At 38.7% G+C, this 20,248-nt stretch overlaps 1 protein-coding gene across 6 annotated transcripts in view; it reads left to right on the forward strand.

Moving 5' to 3' along the window:
• LOC127695224 (eukaryotic translation initiation factor 5A-2-like) overlaps positions 1-20,248 on the forward strand; it is a 170,161-nt gene that overhangs the window by 119,700 nt on the left and 30,213 nt on the right. For 5 of the 6 annotated variants that reach the window (XR_007979919.1, XR_007979920.1, XM_052197208.1 and 2 more), the window contains 2 exons: positions 4,278-4,403; positions 13,623-13,823. Coding sequence is in view for 4 of the 6 variants with exons in the window: in XM_052197208.1 (XP_052053168.1) it covers positions 4,278-4,403; positions 13,623-13,823 (327 nt within the window). In the remaining 2 variants the exon portion in view is untranslated. Of the gene's footprint in view, positions 1-4,277; positions 4,404-5,869; positions 5,975-13,622; positions 13,824-20,248 lie in introns of those variants that run through there. The other variant, XM_052197211.1, reaches the window with a different exon arrangement.

The following is a 20,248-nucleotide window of genomic DNA, read 5'->3' on the forward strand; positions in this document are numbered from 1 at the left end:
TAACCAAAAATACAAGGGGAGAAAAAAAGAAACGAAAAAATAAATTAAAGTTCCTTTAAATCTTTGGTTAATAACTTCTGCATTCCTTACTGCGTGTATATCACAGACCTTGTTGTATACACTCTCAAGGCATTGCATAGTTTCTTTGAAATCACAACTGCAAAGCATTAGTAGGAGCTGTCATCTGAGTTGAGGTATGATAGACATGTTTCTACCAATTATTATTTCCCTGAGGATGGGGGAATCAGAGGCCTGTATATACAAACAGAAGAAATGTGTATGGTGTTGGGTATCGCTTAAAGTTCAGTAACAAAAATTATCTTCTAGACAGGAATTTCTCTCTCTCTCTCTCTCTCTCTCTCTCTCTCTCTCTCTCTCTCTCTCTCTCTCTCTCTCTCTCTTTCTCTCAAGGTATGTGCTCCCTTCTAATGGTATACTTGAGAGAGGGTCTTCCATCTGCCATTGTTAGTGAGAATGTTTTCTCATCCAGGTTACAATTTCCATTGAAATAGTTGCATACAAGTATTCAGAAGTTAGTTTATTGACTCTTATTGCACTTCGGGGTATCTAATAAATAATTTATTAGCTTGATGGATATGTGGCTACCTAACTATGGAGCATGAAATATGCACTGTTTCTCTAATACACTGTAGGGAGACTTGTTTATAAAGTATTTAGTATTGGTTTTATAATGCACTGTTGACAACAGGAGACCACGAAGCTCAAAGATCAATCTCATTTTGGCCCACAGTATTAATGCTTCTTTATAAAGCTATATGACAGGTCACTTAGACAGCGGTCCTTACAGAAAGGACTCTGTTAGGAAGGCTGGTTGTAGTGGCTGCCAGCACAGCAGATAAATGTCTTTGTCCATGTCCCTGAGATATTTGTTCAGTGGCTGTTGATACTGGCCATGTGATGGAACTCATCTTTTCTCTAGAGGGATTCTGGACTAAAAGTGCTGAGTTCTCCTAATGCAATCCTCACTAATTGGGTAGAGAGTTGATGTGACTTTGGATCACATGGGCCTGGAGGTAGGAGTCAGCAGTAAGGGATGGGGGGCTTACCTCCTCAGCTTTGTCTCATGTCTGCTAATGAAGCAATATTCTTAGACATCTCCTCTCTCCTTAATTCAAATCATATATGTGATATAGTTCAAAATATTTCCAGTTTTTATTTGCTTTGGGGAATTTCTTTAGCCAGGAGTAAACTTGCAGCCATTTTTAAAAAAAAAATGCTCTGTATATATTTAGAATTGGGTTTATGAATAAATAAAAATCAAATAATTTGGTCTAAAATGTATTCTTGGCATTTTAATTCTTTTACATGAACTCATCAGTGTGGGAATGTATGTGATCACTATAGTTCCCAAAGTTCTGTTTCTTTCCTGGGCTATATGTTCTGGAGCAAGGCATTACTCTCTGCATTCAGAACCCTTTATTGGTTTTCAGTATTTCAGATTTCAGTGTCAGTATTTCCAACTCCTAACTACACTGCCTTTAAAAAAAATTCTTTAAATTTTAAAAGATAAATAAATCTTAGAGAGAGAGAGAGAAAACGAATGCACCTATGTACATACGTATGTATGTATGTATGTATGTATGTATGTATGCACCTGATTATCAAATCCCCTGGAGCTATAGTTACAGCAGGTGTGAGCCATCTCATGTAGGTACTGGGAACTAAACTTGGATCCCATGCAAAAAAAAAATTGTACATGTTCTTAACTACTAAGCCCAATGCGTTGTCTTAAAGCCAACATTGTCTTGACTGGGAGGAGACTTCCTAAGTACTTTCAGGGGCAGCCCTCTCTGCAGTTGACCTGTCTTCTGATCACCACTCATGGATTCTGACCTTCATTGTGCCTTTTTAAGTATACTGTTCCTTTTCTCTTCTCCAGTTGTTCTCTAGTTTGTGCTCTTAACTGGAGTTGTAATATCTGTGTTTCTTTTTAAAAACATTAAGTGTATTTATTATTGTTTTAAGTAAAATATAATTACATCATTTCTCTCCATTCCCTTTCCTTCCTCTAACAACTTCCATGGCCCACCCTTGCTCCTTCTCAAGTTTCTGGCCTCATCTTCTTTAATTGTTACAATATGGCAGGGCCTGAACAAGGACAATGAGGGGGGAAAAGTGGAAGAGGGAAATCCCGTGGGACCCCAACCTCAGATAAGAACTACAGACAACTAAGGGATGCTGAGAGAGGTTGTCTTCCCTATGGAAGATGCCCTCTCATTGGTTATTCAATGCCAAGTGTCTGGTCCTCAAAGCATGTATATGCAAGCAACTGAGTAGACGGAGTAGGTCCTATTTACACACACACACACACACACACACACACACACACACACACACACACCAATTCCTGAATTTCTTTGTTTTTGTTGGGTTGAGACAGGGTTTCTCTGGGTAGCCATGGCTGTCTAGAACTCACTCTGTAGACCAGGCTAGCTTCAAATTCAGAGATCTACTTGCCTCTGCCTCCTGAGTGCTGGGGTTAAAGGGGTATTCATCACTGCCTGGCCTTAATGCCTGAATTTCTTACCAGGGAAAAATTTCTATATCATTCCTTTGTGTCTGAGGGATTTTTTTCCTCTCTTCAGAGAACCTTTTCATTTGTGTTCTTACCACATTCTCTCCTAGGACCCTTTATATCATTTTCCCTCTGGCTTAGATCTTCAATATCCTCTTAACTGTCTTGGTACCCTTCGCTCACTCTAGATTTTTCTTTTTAAACCTCCCATAGTGGAAAACAAGCTGTCTGTTCCTAGGGACACTCCTTTAAACCCTGCTAGCTTTTCAAACCCCAAGGTTATTTTACTGTTCCTGCCCCAAATTACACATTCCTTTGCTCCTCAGACTGAGCTAAACTGTATTCTCCTTTCTCTAGAAAGTGCTGCCAGCCAGATCCCTAGTGTCACACTGGCTCTTGTGATCCACATGTTTAATCGTGTGTATGTGTCTGCATCTTGGGAGGGGGGCTTGTGTGTGCACATACATTCAAGTGCCTACAGAGGCTGGAAGAGGACATTGGATCCCCTGGAGTTGGAATTAACAAGATTACAGGCAGATGTGAGCCACCCAACATGAAAACTAACTTGGGCTCTCCACAAGAGCATCGTGCTCTTAACCAGTGAGCTATCTGTCCCATGTCCTTACACATGTCCTGTCTGTCATTCCTAGGGCTTTAATTTCATTCCCACAGTGTCTTTTGTGTTTTGCTTTTTTTTTCATCAGTCTTATCTGCTTATTTTACCTGTTTATTATAATAGTTCCCTGATTGATCTCTTAGCTTCCTTTTAGTTATGTTTTAATGTGTTGTCATAGATGTACTTTCTTTAAAAATATTAATATTTGCCCTGTGTTGAGGTTGTCTTTTTGTAGAGTTGGTTGATGACTTTGTGGATAACAGAATAGCAACTGAGTGGACTGTGGGACTCTTACCCATAGTTCCATTACCCACGCATCTTCCCATTTATTACTGCTTTATCCATCATCCTCCCTGCACCCTAGTGAATCTAGATCACTTCTCTAGAGGAATATTGGTGGTCTCTCAGGGCCTAGAACAAAGGCAGCCTTTGCTTAGATGCTTCTTTCACATATCAGTGGGAAGGCATCCCTCCCTAAATCATAAGGATCTACTGTGCTTGCCTTAACACTATCTCTATTTATGTTAGGTCGTTTTAGCGCATGGCTTTTATTCTGTAGTAGATTATAAACCTGTGAGCAGGGATCATGTCTTATTTTGGTGTCCCCACAACTTCCTGTACTTGGTATGTGAAGCTTGATAAATAGTTCTTCAACAGTGAGTAAAAAGTTTTATAATGATTTTCTTGATGATTAGTAGAAGAAAATGGAGTAAGTTGGGGTATTGACTGGAGTGTGGCTCAGTGGTAGAACTTGTGTTTGGCAGCCCCGGTGTCAGATACCCACATGACTGTCCAGTTCCTCCTTAAAGAAAGAATCTTAAGTGCAATGCTGGTTTGGCTTCTTAGCACACAGGCTTGCACTCAAGAAGCCCTGAGTGGCTCCCCTGTCCTGTCACCCCTCAGTGAGCTATTCTGTTATTCCTCATTGTTGTTTTCTTATGGTTCATATATTTAACTGTAGGTTGCTATACACCTTAGTAATTAACTCTTTTTACAAGTGTTTGAGTGGTCAGAGGAGTATATTATATCTGTAGTTTTTAAGATAAAGTATCTTGATGCAACCAGGATTTCTGTAAAATACTGCCTGCAGACTATATAAAATTTCCTCTTCTAATCTCTCAACAGGCACATTTTGTGCCCTCCCCGCCTCCAAATTGCCTCAGTTACAAATCGGAAGGCAGGCTTGGTGACCAGGACTGGCAAGCACATTTTAAAGTCCCATGCTGTGGAGTTGATCCATCTCAACTTGAGGTATGTTGTTCTTTCTTATTTAAGTCACTTAAATATGCTCACATTCTCTGACTGTCCTATTGAGGTTTGTTCCCACATAATTATTCTTTGTTCCACCCCCTTACTGTCTTTCACACTCATGTGCACGCTAGGAAATGAATGTGTTTACTTGCTTCTCAACAGTTTTTAACCTCTGAAGATACTGCATGAAATAGAATTTTGTGGCAATAATTCGAATGATTTTGATTGTGATAAAGTGTCTTCTTTTATTTCATCCCCTTTTTCCCCTTTTCATTTTTTACACATAGTTCTAGGGAAGATTTATTCTAATTGTCACTGTTTTTAAAATGGATGTGTTAGGGTAGTAATCTTTGAGAATTGAAATGTAACACATATGTAACACACACACAGACACACACACACACAGACACACACATACACGTGCAGACTAATGAGTTTCCCTAAGATGATCATAACCAGGACATCAGCTGATGGACAGACAGTGCAGTTGTGTGTGAAAAGCTTCCTGCCTGCTTGCGTCCAGCCGAGGTCCTACACCAAAGGCCCCCACTCTCCTATTTAAGTTTTTTTAATTTGAAAAACAATCCAGAAATCATACAAATTTTCTTTGCATCAATGTTTTTCACTTAAATGTATGTTTGTGTGGGCATATGCATGATTTTGTGTGTAAGCATGTTTTTGTGTCTAAGTAGTTTGTAAGGGCTTGTGTATGTTTGTGTATGTATGCATGTATGTATATGTGTGTATGTTCTTGTATATGTGTTTGTTAGTATGTGTGCATGTGTTTGTGCATGTATGTGTGCGTTTGTGTGTATTTATGTATGTATGTGTGTGTGTTTGTGAGAACTTGTATATGTGTTTGTATGTATGTATGTATGTGTGTGTTTGTGTGTGTTTGTGTGTATTGAGCCTTGTAACAGGGTTTTCTTGTGCAGAAGTGAATCTCAATCTTCCTTCTTGACAGTAATTTAAACTATTACTGTGACATTTTTACTAGAGCTGCCAGCATCTCAGGCTACAGTTTTTAGAAGGAAGTAAATAAAAGCATTAATATTATCTTTACAATCCCACAACTTTCGTGGTCATATGAAAGTAATTCCCCAGTGCACTTCCATGCCCCAGCCTGTTGGATTTTTGTCTTTTGCTTTTGCTTTTTATTTTTATCCTCATAGTCATTTAAGGAAAGATACCACTGATTCTTTCAGAAGATTTTTCTCACAGGACATCAACTGAAGCTTGTGATAGTAAGACAGCTTTTGTCACTGCTTGTACACACAAAAAAATTAAAGTCGCTTTTTTACTTTTTAGATCAAAACAAAATAGGAAAATGTTTGATCTTTTGTAGGCATAAGATTTGTACTGACTGAAGATGCTTTTTTGAAATGTGAATCTTGATTCCAAGGGATTCTCATTTCCTTAGCATTTTGTAAGCTACCTGATCTACTGTACCTAACCACATCTGTCCATTTTCTGATCTTTTGCATCCATGGATTATAGCCTTTTAACATTTCCTGGAAGTGCATTCCGGCGCTCAGCCCTGACTAGGGTGTCAGACACAGCATCTCAGGCAAGTTAGACAAGTGTCAATTGGAGTATTTTCTCCTTTTCAGTAAAGCGTTTAGGTAATATTTTCCTAAGGGGAATGTTAATGTCCCTCTCTGAAGTAGCTCGAACCTTGTTTAAGGGGCTTGTGTTCCTTTTCTGGTCACATAAAGATATTTTTACTGCATAAGGTTTTCTCTGTCAGTATTGGTCACCATTTTCTTCTCTCAGTGCATAGCAGCTGTTATATATGTCTCGTGCACTGATGTGATTGGTGTTCCTGTGAGTTCACATCTGAGTATTTAGTATGTCTATAATGGTTTGGCAGAAAGCTGACTATAAATGAAGGCATGGGTACTCTTACTTAAAAATTGAACAATGGTCTTATTCCTCAGAATCTTTGGGCTGTTTTGGCTGAAGCTACTATATGTTGAAATGTCCAACTAGGTTGTCAAAGCCATCTGGCATTTATATATAGTTATATATGAATATTATAAATATGAAGGAACAAGTGAATTCTAACACAGACTCTTGGAGGAGAAGGATTGAGATGCCAATCAAAGATAATAACATGAATTTAGATTTTTCTTCTCCTTTTCATAAAGACCCTTTAAGCTAATTTTAAATTAGCTAATTCATGGACTCTAAACCTAAATTCTTACCATAAAGATTTTAATAGAAAGAGTAATAGACTGTGTAGTTTAGATCGTTTACATATGACACTTGGTTACATTTAGTTGTTGGCGTGCATGAATCATATATCTTTTTGAGGATAGGATCTCACTCCTATCTGCTTTGAAACTCACTATAGAGATCAAAGTGGCCTGGGATTCACAGAGGTCTGCCTGCCTCTGCCTCCCAAGGGCTGGGATTAAAATCTGAACCACCATGTACCCCCATGTACCCCCATGTACCCCCTGCCATGCGTCATCCTTTTAACCTGAATTAAAGACTGCTACATACATGTCAATCTGCTACTTACAGCTCAGTCACCGAATAAACTGAAACAAGAAAAACAATTGCTAAATAAGAAAAATTTTCCTGGTTCCTTAAAATTTAAACATGAGGACCCATGATTACCAGATGTTACTGTTTGGGAACATTGGCAATCGAGACACAGTTGTCCATCTCTTACAGAGATCGAAATGGAAAGAAAGAAATTGGAAATCAGTTGGAAAGCAAAGATTTAGGTGTAAATATTAGGTGAATCTTAATTGTAACAATGAGTATCTTTACATTAAGGAAGATAATTCATAGAGGCAGGCAGATCTCTGTGAGTTCGAGTTGAGGCCAGGCTGAGCTACATAGTAAGTTCCAGGACAGTCAGAGCTATGTGGAAAAAACCCTGTCTCAAAAATAAAACGATACAAAGCACAAACAAAAACACCTGTAACAACCAAACAAAACCGAAAAGATAATTCAGATCTTGATCTTTTATTTATCATTTTTTATTTTTATGATCTTTTTTGGTTATTTTACTTATTTACATTTCAAATGAACAACATTATCAACCAAGCAGCTCTTGATCTTAAGAAGTACTTTTAAATGTCATTTCTTCTTTTCTCCACAGAGTGCACATAGATGTGCTTGTGTCCTCATTATGTTTGGGTTTATATGTGTTAAGGGAAACAAATATTTTACTGTCCTCTCATCAAATTGTATAAACATAGATAACTATACAATTATAAAGCAAACAAAAAAGTGGAAATTAAAATTTAAAATTGAAATTATTATTTAAAATTTAAAATTGAAATTATTATTAGCTTTACTTTTTCCTATTCTTTATATTGAACCAAATTTGTTCCTCCTTAACTTTGTGTCTGAAAAGAAATGGCACAATAAAGTAGGGGTGTCAGGCTTCACAAGGGGAAAGGGTGGCAGGCTTCACTAGGGGAAAGGGTGACTGTCAACCTTCTTCCTTAGGAGTATGGAAGTGAGGGAAATATCTGTTCAGAGGAGTTTTCCTTCATTAGTTCTTTCTCCTTTTTTCCCACTTAACACATCTGTTAGCATTCCACACAGACCAACAGATGTTGCAAAGCAAGTCCTACACTTCGTTCTCAAGAAAAATGACATTTCCTCAGTTGCCTGCCCCACCTCTGTGACTGAGACCAGCCTGCTGCTCCTGCATAATTTGCATATATTAAGTTATGTGCCTTAATGCATTAGGAACCTGAGCTTCAGCATTCCTTTATATGTTAAGGTCGCATGTCATTAGTGACTAGTTTACAGGTTGCCTTAGAGTTCTGAGAAGGAAAGAGATTTGAGGATGGCAACCTGATTCTGTACACTGAGAGTGGATAGCCAGTTAGCAATATTTTTTCTGTAAAATAGATGAGTTACAGAAAGCTCGAGCTGTCCCACCATGAGGAAGTGCTGATTGTCATGCGATGTGAAGCATCATTTTTATTATTTTGGCAAGAACAGGGACAGTTTTGTCTTGACAAGCCATTAGATAAATACCAGCATGTGTCACATGAAAAACCACTGATCTTTAACCCAGGTCTGTACTTAACCAAGCTTTGGAAGTAAATTGTGACTGAAGGAAGAGCAAAGGCCAGTACACTGTCATTACAGATTACAGAGTCTGCTAACAGCGAGAGAACTGAGCTCAGGGAGTCACAGGTGCGGTTCTGTAAGCTGTCAGTAGTCCTGCGGATGCTTCTTAAACTGTGTGCTCAAGCCATACATTTATTTTATATTTGTTCAGGATTTACGTTGTAGCCCTAGCTAGGGAGGAAAAAAACTGAAAAAAAAGAAAGAGAGAGAGAGAGAGAGGGAGGGAGAGAGAGAGAGAAAGAAAGAAAGCCTTCAAGTGCTTTCTTAGTGCAGGGCCTGAGTTTCTTAGCACAGAACCACGACCTTTATATAGCTGCTATGTTCCCAGTCACAGAATGACCTTAAGAAAGCCCTGTGTTTTGAAGAAATTAAATCCAGTGAAGAAAAGTAAAGTTGGGTATGGTGGAGCACACCCTTAATCCTAGCACTGGAGAGGCAGAGGCAGGCAGATCTTTCGAAATCAACCTGGTCAATAAAGTGAGTTCCAGGCCAGCCAGGGCTACATGATGATACTCTGTCTTTAAAAAAAAATAATTGTAATATATATAAAGAAATGATGGGTTATATTCCCATAAACAAACAAACAAAAAGCAACATAATAAATAAACTAGTTTATTCCAAAAGTATATGCAAAAGAGCATTCTTTGGCCTGTCAGTAGTCAGTAACTGTGACTAACTTTTCCATCACTGTGTAATTTTTGAGAAAATAAAAGACCCAAATTCACCTCACTACAAAATATTAAAAAGATAGTAACATTCTAAGCAATCACTTGTGGGAATTACTGCTTACAGAGCGAACAGGAAAGAACACACTGCCTTCCTCTGTTGGTGGGATTGCACTGCACCTCTCTGTAGTCTTGTTATCCTACACTAACTGAAATGCAAATTCTTTGTAACTAATTGGATCTCATTGAGGGTACATGCACAGTGTGTCGTTATGTGCAAAAAGGTTTTTAAAAGTATGAATTTCCTGTAATTACAACTTTTAATTACTATCCAAAGTGTGCAGTTAGTGCAGGGTTAGTATATATGCTTAACTTTAAAAAATATTATTAGAAGCATGACTGGTGAAATGTTTGATAAATACCAGATAAAAACAAATGTGTAATTGTAGCATCTGTAAATTGAATTTAAACTATTTTTTAAAATTAACATTTAGGATTTAGAATTTGAAGCCAGTTGAGTATACTGATGGCATGTTAATAGTACAGGTTTTTTTTTAAATAAATAAATAAATAAATAAATAAATAAATAAATAAATAAATAAAAACATTGTAAGTGTTAAAACATCATTAGTTATTTCCAGAGCTGCTTACCTTGTCCACTCTCCTGGTCTTATGTTACTGTTGTAAAAGTATTTCAGAGTTGTATGTGTGTATGTGTGTGTGTGTGTGTGTTACTGCTGTGTGTTATGAAGAAGAGTTAGTTACTCCTAGTTCTACAGTTTCTTCAGGACCTTGAGAGCTCCTTGGTGGACCTCTCAGTGTACACAGCCTAACTCTCAGTCTCAGGGACTGTGAGGAGCGTCACGTGACCTTTCAGATTTGTGATCCCCTAATCTGAAGTACATGACTTTGAATCAGGAAGAAAGCAATAATTGTGAAAACGATGTTTATCCCCATGGCCTAGTTGTAAATAACTTGGATACAAAGGATTTCAGAGGGTTATTCTGTAATCTACAGAATGTTGAGCCAATGGAAAGCCTCAGGAGATGGACCTGAGTCTCTAAAAAACAATTCAAGTCTCTTACTGGCTAGAAAAGCATCAAGGTTCTACATTTCCCTATGGAAATGGATGGCAAGTTCACATAACATATTTTGGGACTTTCTATAGGAGTCAGAATTTTATGTTCTAAAATTTATTAAAAAATGGTTTTAAACATAATAAAAAAACATAAACATTCAAGGTTTGTACTTTAGCATGTTTATATATAGCTAACTCTTTGGACTGGTGTCTGTTGTTATAATGAAGCTTTTACTTTTTTTTTAACTGATTTTAGGAATTAACTAAAATTTTGTTTGACAAAATCCATCTAGGAGGTACAGTACTGTGTAATTGTTGTGATTTTTCTTGTGAATCTTACGAGGCTATCCTGATGTTTTTTTTTAAAGATTTATTTATTTATTATATGTAAGTACACTGTATTTGTCTTCAGACTCCCCAGAGGAGGGCATCAGATCTCATTAAGGATGGTTGTGAGCCACCATGTGGTTGCTGGGATTTGAACTCTGGACCTTTGAAAGAACACTCAGTGCTCTTAACTGCTGAGCCATCTCTCCAGCCCTATCCTGATGTTTTTAAGGCGTGGTTACGGCAGGAATATTTAGGTAATAGTTTTGCTGCAGACTTGTTTGGTTAGACCTTGCAGTCTGAGAGAGACCGGTTTGCATACTCTGGGTAGCATTTTGTCAGAGGACTGTGGCTGGGCATAGCAGATTTGGATGTATTAGCTAGTCAACCTGATAACCCTGTACAGACTGTATTGATTTTCTAGGAGAGAGTTTATGAACTAAATAAACTTGGGGTTGGTGTCTTAATAAACTGCTTCTCTCAGTCTATCACATTTAGTTATGGAGCTGTGCAGTTTAGGGGGGAAAAGGGCTAATTCAGTTACAGATTGTTCACAGCGGGGTCTCCAAATTAGCCCTTTGTTTTGTAATGCCACCTTGCTTGGGCTCGCGTTGAGCACATTTCTCAGTTTTGCCCTAATGAGTTGAAACACTGATAATGTGGCCGATGATCTTTCATTGATTTCACTATCACTTGCTTGTCTGGTAATTGATCCGTTGCTGAGCCTCTAGTTAATTATATCGGCTTTGACATGGCCCGATCCCTGGGGAATTTCAAGTCTTGTAGAATAACAGTTTTAATAAAAGAGTCTATTACTGCAGGTGCTTGCTGCTGCATGAAAATTGATTTTTGTCTTGTGGTGTGGTGTGGTATGGTATGGTGTGTGTGTGTGTGTGTGTGTGTGTGTGTGTGTGTGTGTGTGTTCGTTCGTTCATGCCCACATGTGTGGGGGTTAGGGGAAATACCTGGGAAAGAAGAGGATCTCAGAACTGAGAAAAAGGGGTGGGGCTGGAAAAATAGGAAGAGGGAGTGAGGGAGAGTGGGGAAGGAGGGGGAAGGACTAGGAGAGAGGGAGAGGAAGCAGAAGAGGCCAGAGAGAACATGCAGGCAGAGGATACAACAGTGCTTGAGGGGAGCGTGGAGGAAGCTTGCTGTTGACAGTGTCCTTAAGCCTCCCACAAATAACAGCCATTAGTGGGAAGGTCAGGAGCTGAGCAGGCAGCTTAACTGAGGCACTGAGTGCCACTTCAGAAATCAAGAGGCTAGCAAATTTTAGAGGGAGTTAAGTGGGTAATAGTAAAGGTACACTCACCGTTGACAACTGACTCATAGGGGCTTTTCCCGCCCTCCTCCTCGAAAGAATATTTTTATTGACCACAGGTAGACTTAATATATTTTAAGGCAACAATTCTTTGGGTTCTTGTTAGTCTCCTTTCAGATATTGAATTTGCTTCTTTTGAGACTTTTTTGTGCTTAATGGTGGTGAACTGGAGGGAAGTTTAACAGAAAAGCTTTCAGGAGATGTCAGTTCTAGAAGGGAAGGCACATTTGTGTCAACATAGCGTACGGTTGCTCATCTTTTCTCATTGTCCACTAATGACACAGGCTGCCATTGAAACGCTTTTCTGTTTCTTTTGTTGTTTCTGAGAGGAAGGTTTATTGTTATTCTTTCGTTAAGAAGGAGCAAACAGAGTGCTACATTTGTCCTCAGTATTTGTAAGTGACTGAAGATTAATGTTCCTTACATTTTAAGTTTAGGAAGGATGGCTTTTTCCTGCTGACTACTTTTATGAGATGGCATGAATTTAGCTTTCCATTTTGAAGTTACAGTGTTTATGTACAGCGGATTTTGTTCAGTTCTGCTTTTTCCATAAATAAGGGAGATAAATACTATCTAACAAATGGTTGTTTTGTTTTAAAACTGGTTTAATTAAAAATATGACCTGCTATCAGGGTTATATTTCATCAGGCAGGGAAACATTATAGAATTTTCCATAGAGGTCCTAAATGAAAAATGGCATTTTTATATGCTTTACTTTTTGCCTGAAATAGGACAGGTTTCTTTTTTCTTCATCTTTTGCCCTTTTTTTTTTATGATTTAAAAGGTTGATGTAGATGTCTTACCTGAGAACTTTAACAAAGGTTTTTATTCTGCATGTGAGCTTTAAGAAAAGGTATTCATTTTTCTTCTCTTCCTTCAGTGTCTCTTTACTTAACCTTCCATTTGGTAATTAATGGCTTGAGGTGCTGGGTATTAAGTGATATATATTTATTTTTGCATATGTTTAGTGTACATCTTCCATGTTTAACTGGTAGCTTTGCTTGTTCACCCTTTATAATATAAGGTCAAATCTCTGTATATTATTTTCCCTATGAGTTTATATGTGGTTATAAATAGCCCCAGCATTACGGTGTGACTTGTGGCAGCTAATATTTAAAAAGCCACTAAGCAAACTTTATGTTCTCCTCCAGATGAATCTTTACTTGCTTCCAGTTTAACTAAAAATATTTAAGTGTCATAGTTTTGCAAGTGTTAAAGAAAGGACTGGTGCTGGATATAACATGTTACAGCAGAAAGCATTGTTGGCGAAAATTCCCAGGGAGGAGCCCTGGCTTTCCCTGGCCTTGTGGGTGGTGATCGTGGCAGTCTGTGGAGTATGCACCAGTGTGTGTGTCTATCTGTGTATCTGGAGGGGGGTTAGTACAGTGTCATTTGGTGCCTGACAGTGGAACAGTGCAGTTGACTCCTAGATCTGCTGTCCAATGACATGCAGTGGCTGAGGGTTTGAAGCTGATGGTTGGGTCTCCAGTGCTGCCTGCGCACCTGACAGGCAGCTGTGAAACTGAGCAGAGGCAAGCTAGGGGAGTCACAATCTATGCATAAATGATAGGGATATCTGTGCAGAAGGTGCGAAGGAAGCTCTGACCCCCCCTCCCCCAGATCTCCCCCTTCCCGAATGAAATGCACAGTTCAGCCAGCTTCTTACCTACACTGTACTCCTGCTACTGGCTGCCAAGAAGCTCAAAAAATCCACCTTCACTTTTCAGTCAGAAGAGGCAGAAGTGGATGTGAGAGAAAGAGACACACAGAGAGACAGAGAGCCAAAGAGGGCAAGAGACTTGACTTTAAGAGACTCCTGTACTGACAACTCCATGCAGTTCGGAGCCAGAACGACTGCGGCTGGACCAGGGTTCATGGGGACATGGCAAAATGCTGATACTAACCTCTTATTCAGAATGTCCCAACAGGTAAGTTACTTTTTCTTTCATTTTTTTTTTAAAGAAACCTCGAGTTGTTATGTGCCCTTTTCTTCCTGCTACTTTTCTTTCTAAATGTTTTTGAAATTAATATATATATATATATATATATATATATATATATATATATATATATATATATATATATATATATATATTGTCATTTCTGTGTTACTGGAATGTGCAGTGTTACTTCATGGCTTCCCCAAGGGCTTTTGAAGGCAAAGGGGAGAAAGGACATCGAAGTTAGAGAAAGCAAAGGCATTTGTTGCAAAGTTTCACCTTGTACAGCCTGAGCCCTGCCTTAATTTATTTCTTTGTTTCCCGCGAAAAAGAGAAAAGGCCACTCAACAAATGTATCTTTCTGACTGTGAAAGACTTGGTCAAAGTGTCTGCTGTCTCGAAGTAGGTCTTGCAACTGAACAGTCATAAAGCGCGGGCCCCTCACAGCAGCGGGTTTGACTTCTGGTGTCTGGAGCAGCTGGACTCAGACCCGAGCGAGGCTGTGCAGGCTTCCCTGCCGGCCGGGTCAGGCCAAGGGCGGCAGGTTGCACTCAGGCTTGCTCTCGGCCTCCGTTCCGGCTCTCGGTGGCTCGGTGCCTTCGCTCTCCCCCGTGCTCCCCTGGCCCTGGTGCAGCCAGCTCGGCTTGTCACCTGCCCGCCGCCCTGCACGGTGCACTCACACTGGGCGCGGCCCCTGCGTTCTCCCAGAGCCGCTTCTCGCTCAGCCGCCGCCCGCAGCTCGGCTGCTGCCCTGCAGGGAGAGCTGCCTGGAGAGCGCCAGGGCAGCAGCAGAGGGATCATTAATCACCCGCAGTGCTCGGTGATTTGCGCCCTGTGTGCCCGGCTCCTCTTGCACAATTGCAGGCTCTCAGGCTCCGCGGGGGGAGCGAGGGTTAAGTGGAGGCAAAGGGGAAACAACCCAGAAACTTTCCTCTTTTCAGAAGCCTACCCCAAACCCATACAAAGCAAGAGTTAGTTTATCTTCCATGCAGCACCAAAGTAGTACTAACAAATATACTGGGATGTTAAGTAGATGGCAGCTGTTTAAAGATTGGTCTTGCCCCACTCCTTTAAAATAACTGCAACTGCTCTTTTGTATGTAAGAGTTCGCGGAAATTGAATACTTTGGGGTAGATTTTAAAATGTTTGGTAATGAAATAAAACTACTTTAAAGGCTGTAAACTGCCACAAGTTTAGAAATAACAATTGCCCAAGAAAGTGCATAAAGCCCTGCTCTTGAACATTTAATTGGTAAACAGTTTTATCAGCCAGTTTTAGATAGGAGAAATGTATTTGAATAAGGTGTATTTGACATCCTGCAGAGGGACCCTGATAACTACTGATCCAGTAAGCTGAGATTTAAATGCAATCAACATAAGCCCAGTAAGCAACTCTTTATGTGCAATCCTTTTTTTTTGTTTTTTTCACACTGAAAAGTTCCTTTCTTGTCTGACAGAGATGCTGCTTGTCTCTGCAGAACACTTTTCGAGATGTTTTTCTGAAGCACTTTTCTGTCTGGGTGGCTCTCTTGTGGTTGGAACAGTGTGTGTTTTCACTAACCTTAGAATCGAATAACTTGTGCCCCACTTTAAAATTTAGATATCACCAATCCGGGTTTTCCTTGAGTTGTGTGTATGTACATGCATGCTGTGAAAGATTAGATTGCTTTAGGTTTTTCCCTCTAGTGAAAAAAGAGTTAATAAAACAGATAGAGATAATGATCAATTGATAAATGGCTATTGAACCACATAGATGTGTTAGATTGCTGCTTTGGCAAGAGCCCATTTCCAAGTAGATTTGCATCTAAGGAGACTTTAAGTGATGCAAAACATTTAGGACTAAAAGAAATAAAAGCAAATTACATAAAAATAGGTCAGAATTAGGAAAATAATTTAAATTCCTCATAGAGAAACTTGTATGATCAGCTCACTGTGGTGTTTTCTGTGTGTTTGCTTGTGTACCTGTATGAATGTATGTGGACTGTGAGCCTTGGTGCCTGTGAGAATAGACACAGGGAAGGCCTTTATGCTTGATGAACAGATTATGACAGAGAACACTATGACAAAGGATGAAAATCACAAACTTAAAAAGTATTGTAATCAACCATTTAGCTGTAGTTTGCTATTATTTTGGTTTTTTGTGTGTGGTTGTTGTTGTTTTGGTGTTGTTAGTGATGCTTAGCTTCCCATTTACTTTCAGAGTTACTAAATGTTTACCTTTTGTGCATTTTGGAAGTCATCTAAGAAGAGTATATGTTTACATGTGTAGATGTACTTTTCTTTCTCTTTCAAGATGCCATTTCAGAGTGTGTAGTCTTAAATTCAAAATCTGCCTAAATATAAGCCTGTGCTGTGCATGCCTAATGTTTTTGTTTTCCTTATGGGTAGTGGGTCAGCAGTGCTGGTTCAGTGTGAGTGGGACAGAGTGTGTCCATGGGGGATGGGGTGGGGGAGGGAATGATTCCTGAAATGCTCTCTTAAAAGTCAACAGTTTTGAAGAATAATAGTTTCAATATCCACATTAAGCCACCTTTTGCTAAAGATAAAAAGGTTTTTTTTCTAATTTAATCAAATATGTACAATTCTCTATATATAATTGTTTAGGATAAAAGAGGCTTTTCTGCTTGATTATTTTAATCTCTGAGTAAAAATTTAGCTCATAGAGTGAATGAAATCTTTTAAGTACAGTTTTCCACAGTTTTCTATAGTAGAATAAAAATTAATATTTCCTTGAATATCTTGGTAGCATTGGACAAAACTGACTACTAGAGCCAGTAAAAGATGTTTAAAGACTGAGCTATAGAGAACTCACCACATATGATGTTAGCTACAGAAAAATGTATGCTTGGGAATCGGATGAACGCTGAATTTGAAGAATCTAGGTCTGTGTCTTCTAAACGTAAGCTAGGCAGAGGCATGGGACAGTCTGTATCTTGCATTTCCCCTGAACAAAGTTAGATTTCCTTAACTGTAAATCTTTCCTTTATCTAACATTAGCAAATGATTGGACTCAGACTCAGTGGAGTTAAGTCTGTTCCCCTTAAAGCTTTAAATGGGACTTCCTGACTTCATCTCTCTACCTTACACTATTTTCCCTAAAATCAAAGATTATTCCTCTAAAAATCAATATGATTTGTTGTTGTTATTGTTGTTTAGAAAAATAATATTTTCTTGTAGCAAGATACTTGAGAGGTGTAGCTGTTGACTTGTGTAGCTGTTGACTTTTGTAACTGAGAGTTCTGGATTCAGTTATGAGTTGATAATGTCCAAAACCATTTTCTCCTTTTCCTTATCTCTTAAAACCTCAAAGGTTATTTTTCTCAGGATACTCTCTTAAGGTGTTGTTAAAAAGACAGATGGGGGTGGTAGGAGAAAGGAGCTTGCTTTTGGAAGGTTGTTTTGTTTTTTTTAATCATACTTTGAAAGCTGTTTTTTCTACATAATTTGTACGTTTGTGTATTTGAGACAGTAGCAAATAAAATCCTTATAGCTTCCCCTAAGAGCAGGTATAGTTCGATCTAATTGAAATCTTTTTAAGAAATGACACTGTGCAGATAATGGTGATAGTGTACTTTTCCCATATTACCAGAGGTGTTTATACCTTTTATTATTGCTCAGGTATACTTAACCTGTTTCAAATAAAATGCATATCCCTTAATAAGGTCTCTTTTCAGAGTAGAGTGAGATACCAAGTTAGAATTATAAATGACGCCTTGCATCATTATGGAGTAATTTAGGATTCACCCAATGATGTAACAAAATTAACAACATAATTTCATTGTGAAACTGTGTCTTATTAAAGAACAACTGTCTGACATTCTTTTACAGTTGCTTTATTTAACTTCATGCAAATATTATTAGTAGTGACATTTTTCTGTTGTGTATTAGATTCTCTCATTAGCATGATGTGTTAGTTATCACCAGAGAAATCAGTTCCTAGATAGGTGAGGGACAAAATCGAGAAAGCTAAAAATTATATCAGTGATTTACATTACTACCAGACCGTCTGCTCACCAGAGATATGACAGAGTAAACTTTTTGACTAGTATAAAACCTAGTACTTCCGAGAAATGATTAAAAGATATATAAGAAATATATAATAATATTTTTGGAAATCATTTACAAGAGTGCTCAATACAAATTTTTCTTCCAGTAGTCTTTTAGTATTTTCAATTCATGAGGACAAACGCAGTTCCAGTCATAGGATTTGTAGTCAAAATGGAAATGATGTGTGTTTTCTTTTCTGGTTTCTAACCCTCCCAAAAAAATTTAAACATCTCTAACAATTTTAAAGATTCATATATAGTATTTCTTGTTTGTCACATATCTAAAATATGTGCTGTGGGTGGCTTGGTTGTTCTTTGAAGTTCATGCAATATATTTTTATTCTAAAGCTTCTCCTCAAAACTGGACACATCCCTTTGACATAGGATGAATAGTCTTATTTAATCAGAGCTACGAATAAGGCAGTTGATAGTTAATGGCCTTTGAAAATGACTTCCATTGTGAGGCAGCATCCATTTCTAGGTTTCCCTCTCTATTTTTTCTCTCTTCCTTTTTAGTATTTCCTTCTTATAGTTGGTGTATTTGGGTAATCACAGCTTACTTAAAAAGGATTAACTTGACAAAACTTACCTTTATGTTAAAATAGGTGTTTATATTTGGTGGCAAATAGTTTTAGCTTGTTGAATTAGCATGCTGCCACCTCTCAGTTCCTCTAACTTGAGAGATGATGTGCTTTATTTTGAACTGTTAATGATAGGTACATATTGAAATTAAAATGTAAGCCTTGACATTCACTTTAATACTGTAGCACACAAGTAGGAATATTTGGATAATTGTCATAGCAGTATTGGATTAGAAATCGTGGTAAAGAGGTGAGTCCTTGTGTGTCAGCCTTTACTTCCAACTTGGTGTGAACATGCAGGCCTCACTAACAGCTCTGCATACTGTATAATGAAATGGGAATGGCGTAGGCCTTGTATGTATGATATTCCACATGTGAGTTATTGTAATGAAACATGCACAAATAGATCCTCAGATGTGTATACACGCGAATAAACTCATTCACCAGTTTAAAGCTTATTTCCAGCACGTAGCACTTCAAATGAATTTAAGCATAGTTGGGGATCATTTTGAAATTACTTCTTTCAATATCTCTGTTATCTGTAACCAAGTAGCTTTATGGAAATTGATTAATGTAACAGGACAGACTTAGGCTTCCACCACAACATAGCGTCCTACGCCTATGTCAGGGATAAGCGCCATGACGATTCTTCCCTTACTAATTAGATGCTGAGCAAGACATCTCTGGGAAGTTGGGACAAACATGAATGGGTCACAGCCAAGGCAGGATTGCAAGGATTCCAGTGATAGTGAAAGCATTCAAGTTTGCCAGGTCGCTGTGACACAGGAGCTGATTCCAAAGGAACAGCCCGTTACAGATAGTGAGATGGCGTCACATACTTCAGTGAAAAGCAAAACCCTAGGGTTTCTTCTTTTCCAACTTACACATTGCACACACTTATTTAAAGGAAGACACAGTGGACATGGCTCTGGTCAGTCTTCAGTTAGCATGTAGGTAATGCCTGTCCATAGCTAACTTGGTAATGTGTATGAGAATATATATAAAGTATAAGGAGAGGAAATTGGAGCTTGCCTTTGCCTTTACCCTGTATTCATAAGTGAACTATGGTGGATAAATTATTTTAGGTGTGAACTCCTTTCCCCCAGAGTATATAGAGAGAACTCTGTGCAGTAAGGAAAACTGAATTGGTGAATCATGGGAATACCTTTTTCAGTGAAACCCATTTTCTCTAGAACTCACTGTTCTTTGTTATTGAAGGAACATTGGACATAACTGTCCCAGGAGTTCTTTCCTTTGGAAGATTTGGCATCTAATGTGATGTGTGTGGAAGCATGGGCTTTGTTCCATGTGCAGACATGCTCATGCCTTTCATGACACATGTTTGCTGGTGACTAACCACGGTTCTCCAGGCTTTGGCCAGAAGAGTGTTTGGGGTCGTAGGAAATGATTGATGTCACACACATCTGCCAGAGCTGATGCCATTCTTATTTGCAGAAGAGCAGCTGGTGTCCACATTTTGCGTGGTTCCCCTCATCCACTGAAGCACCTGGGATTAGAGGCAAGAGGAGTCAAATACCCTTTGGAGGAACTTTGACTTCTAATAAGCTTAAGAGAAGTAAAGGAAGAGGGGCAGAGCAGGAACAGCAGCCTTTAGGTTCTGTTGTATAAACAAAACAAAAAGCAGGAGTATCTTAGAAGACAAACTGATAAAGAATACAGAGGGAAACAGGATGGAAAAAATTATCCTGGGAAAAAGAAAGAGTATGTGCTATGACATCACTAAGATGGTGTGGGAGCTGTGACTGCGGCCCACAGTTCCCCCTGAG

This window comes from Apodemus sylvaticus, chromosome 10 (assembly GCF_947179515.1).
Source record: "Apodemus sylvaticus chromosome 10, mApoSyl1.1, whole genome shotgun sequence".
In the NCBI taxonomy this organism is placed as follows: Eukaryota; Metazoa; Chordata; class Mammalia; order Rodentia; family Muridae; genus Apodemus; species Apodemus sylvaticus.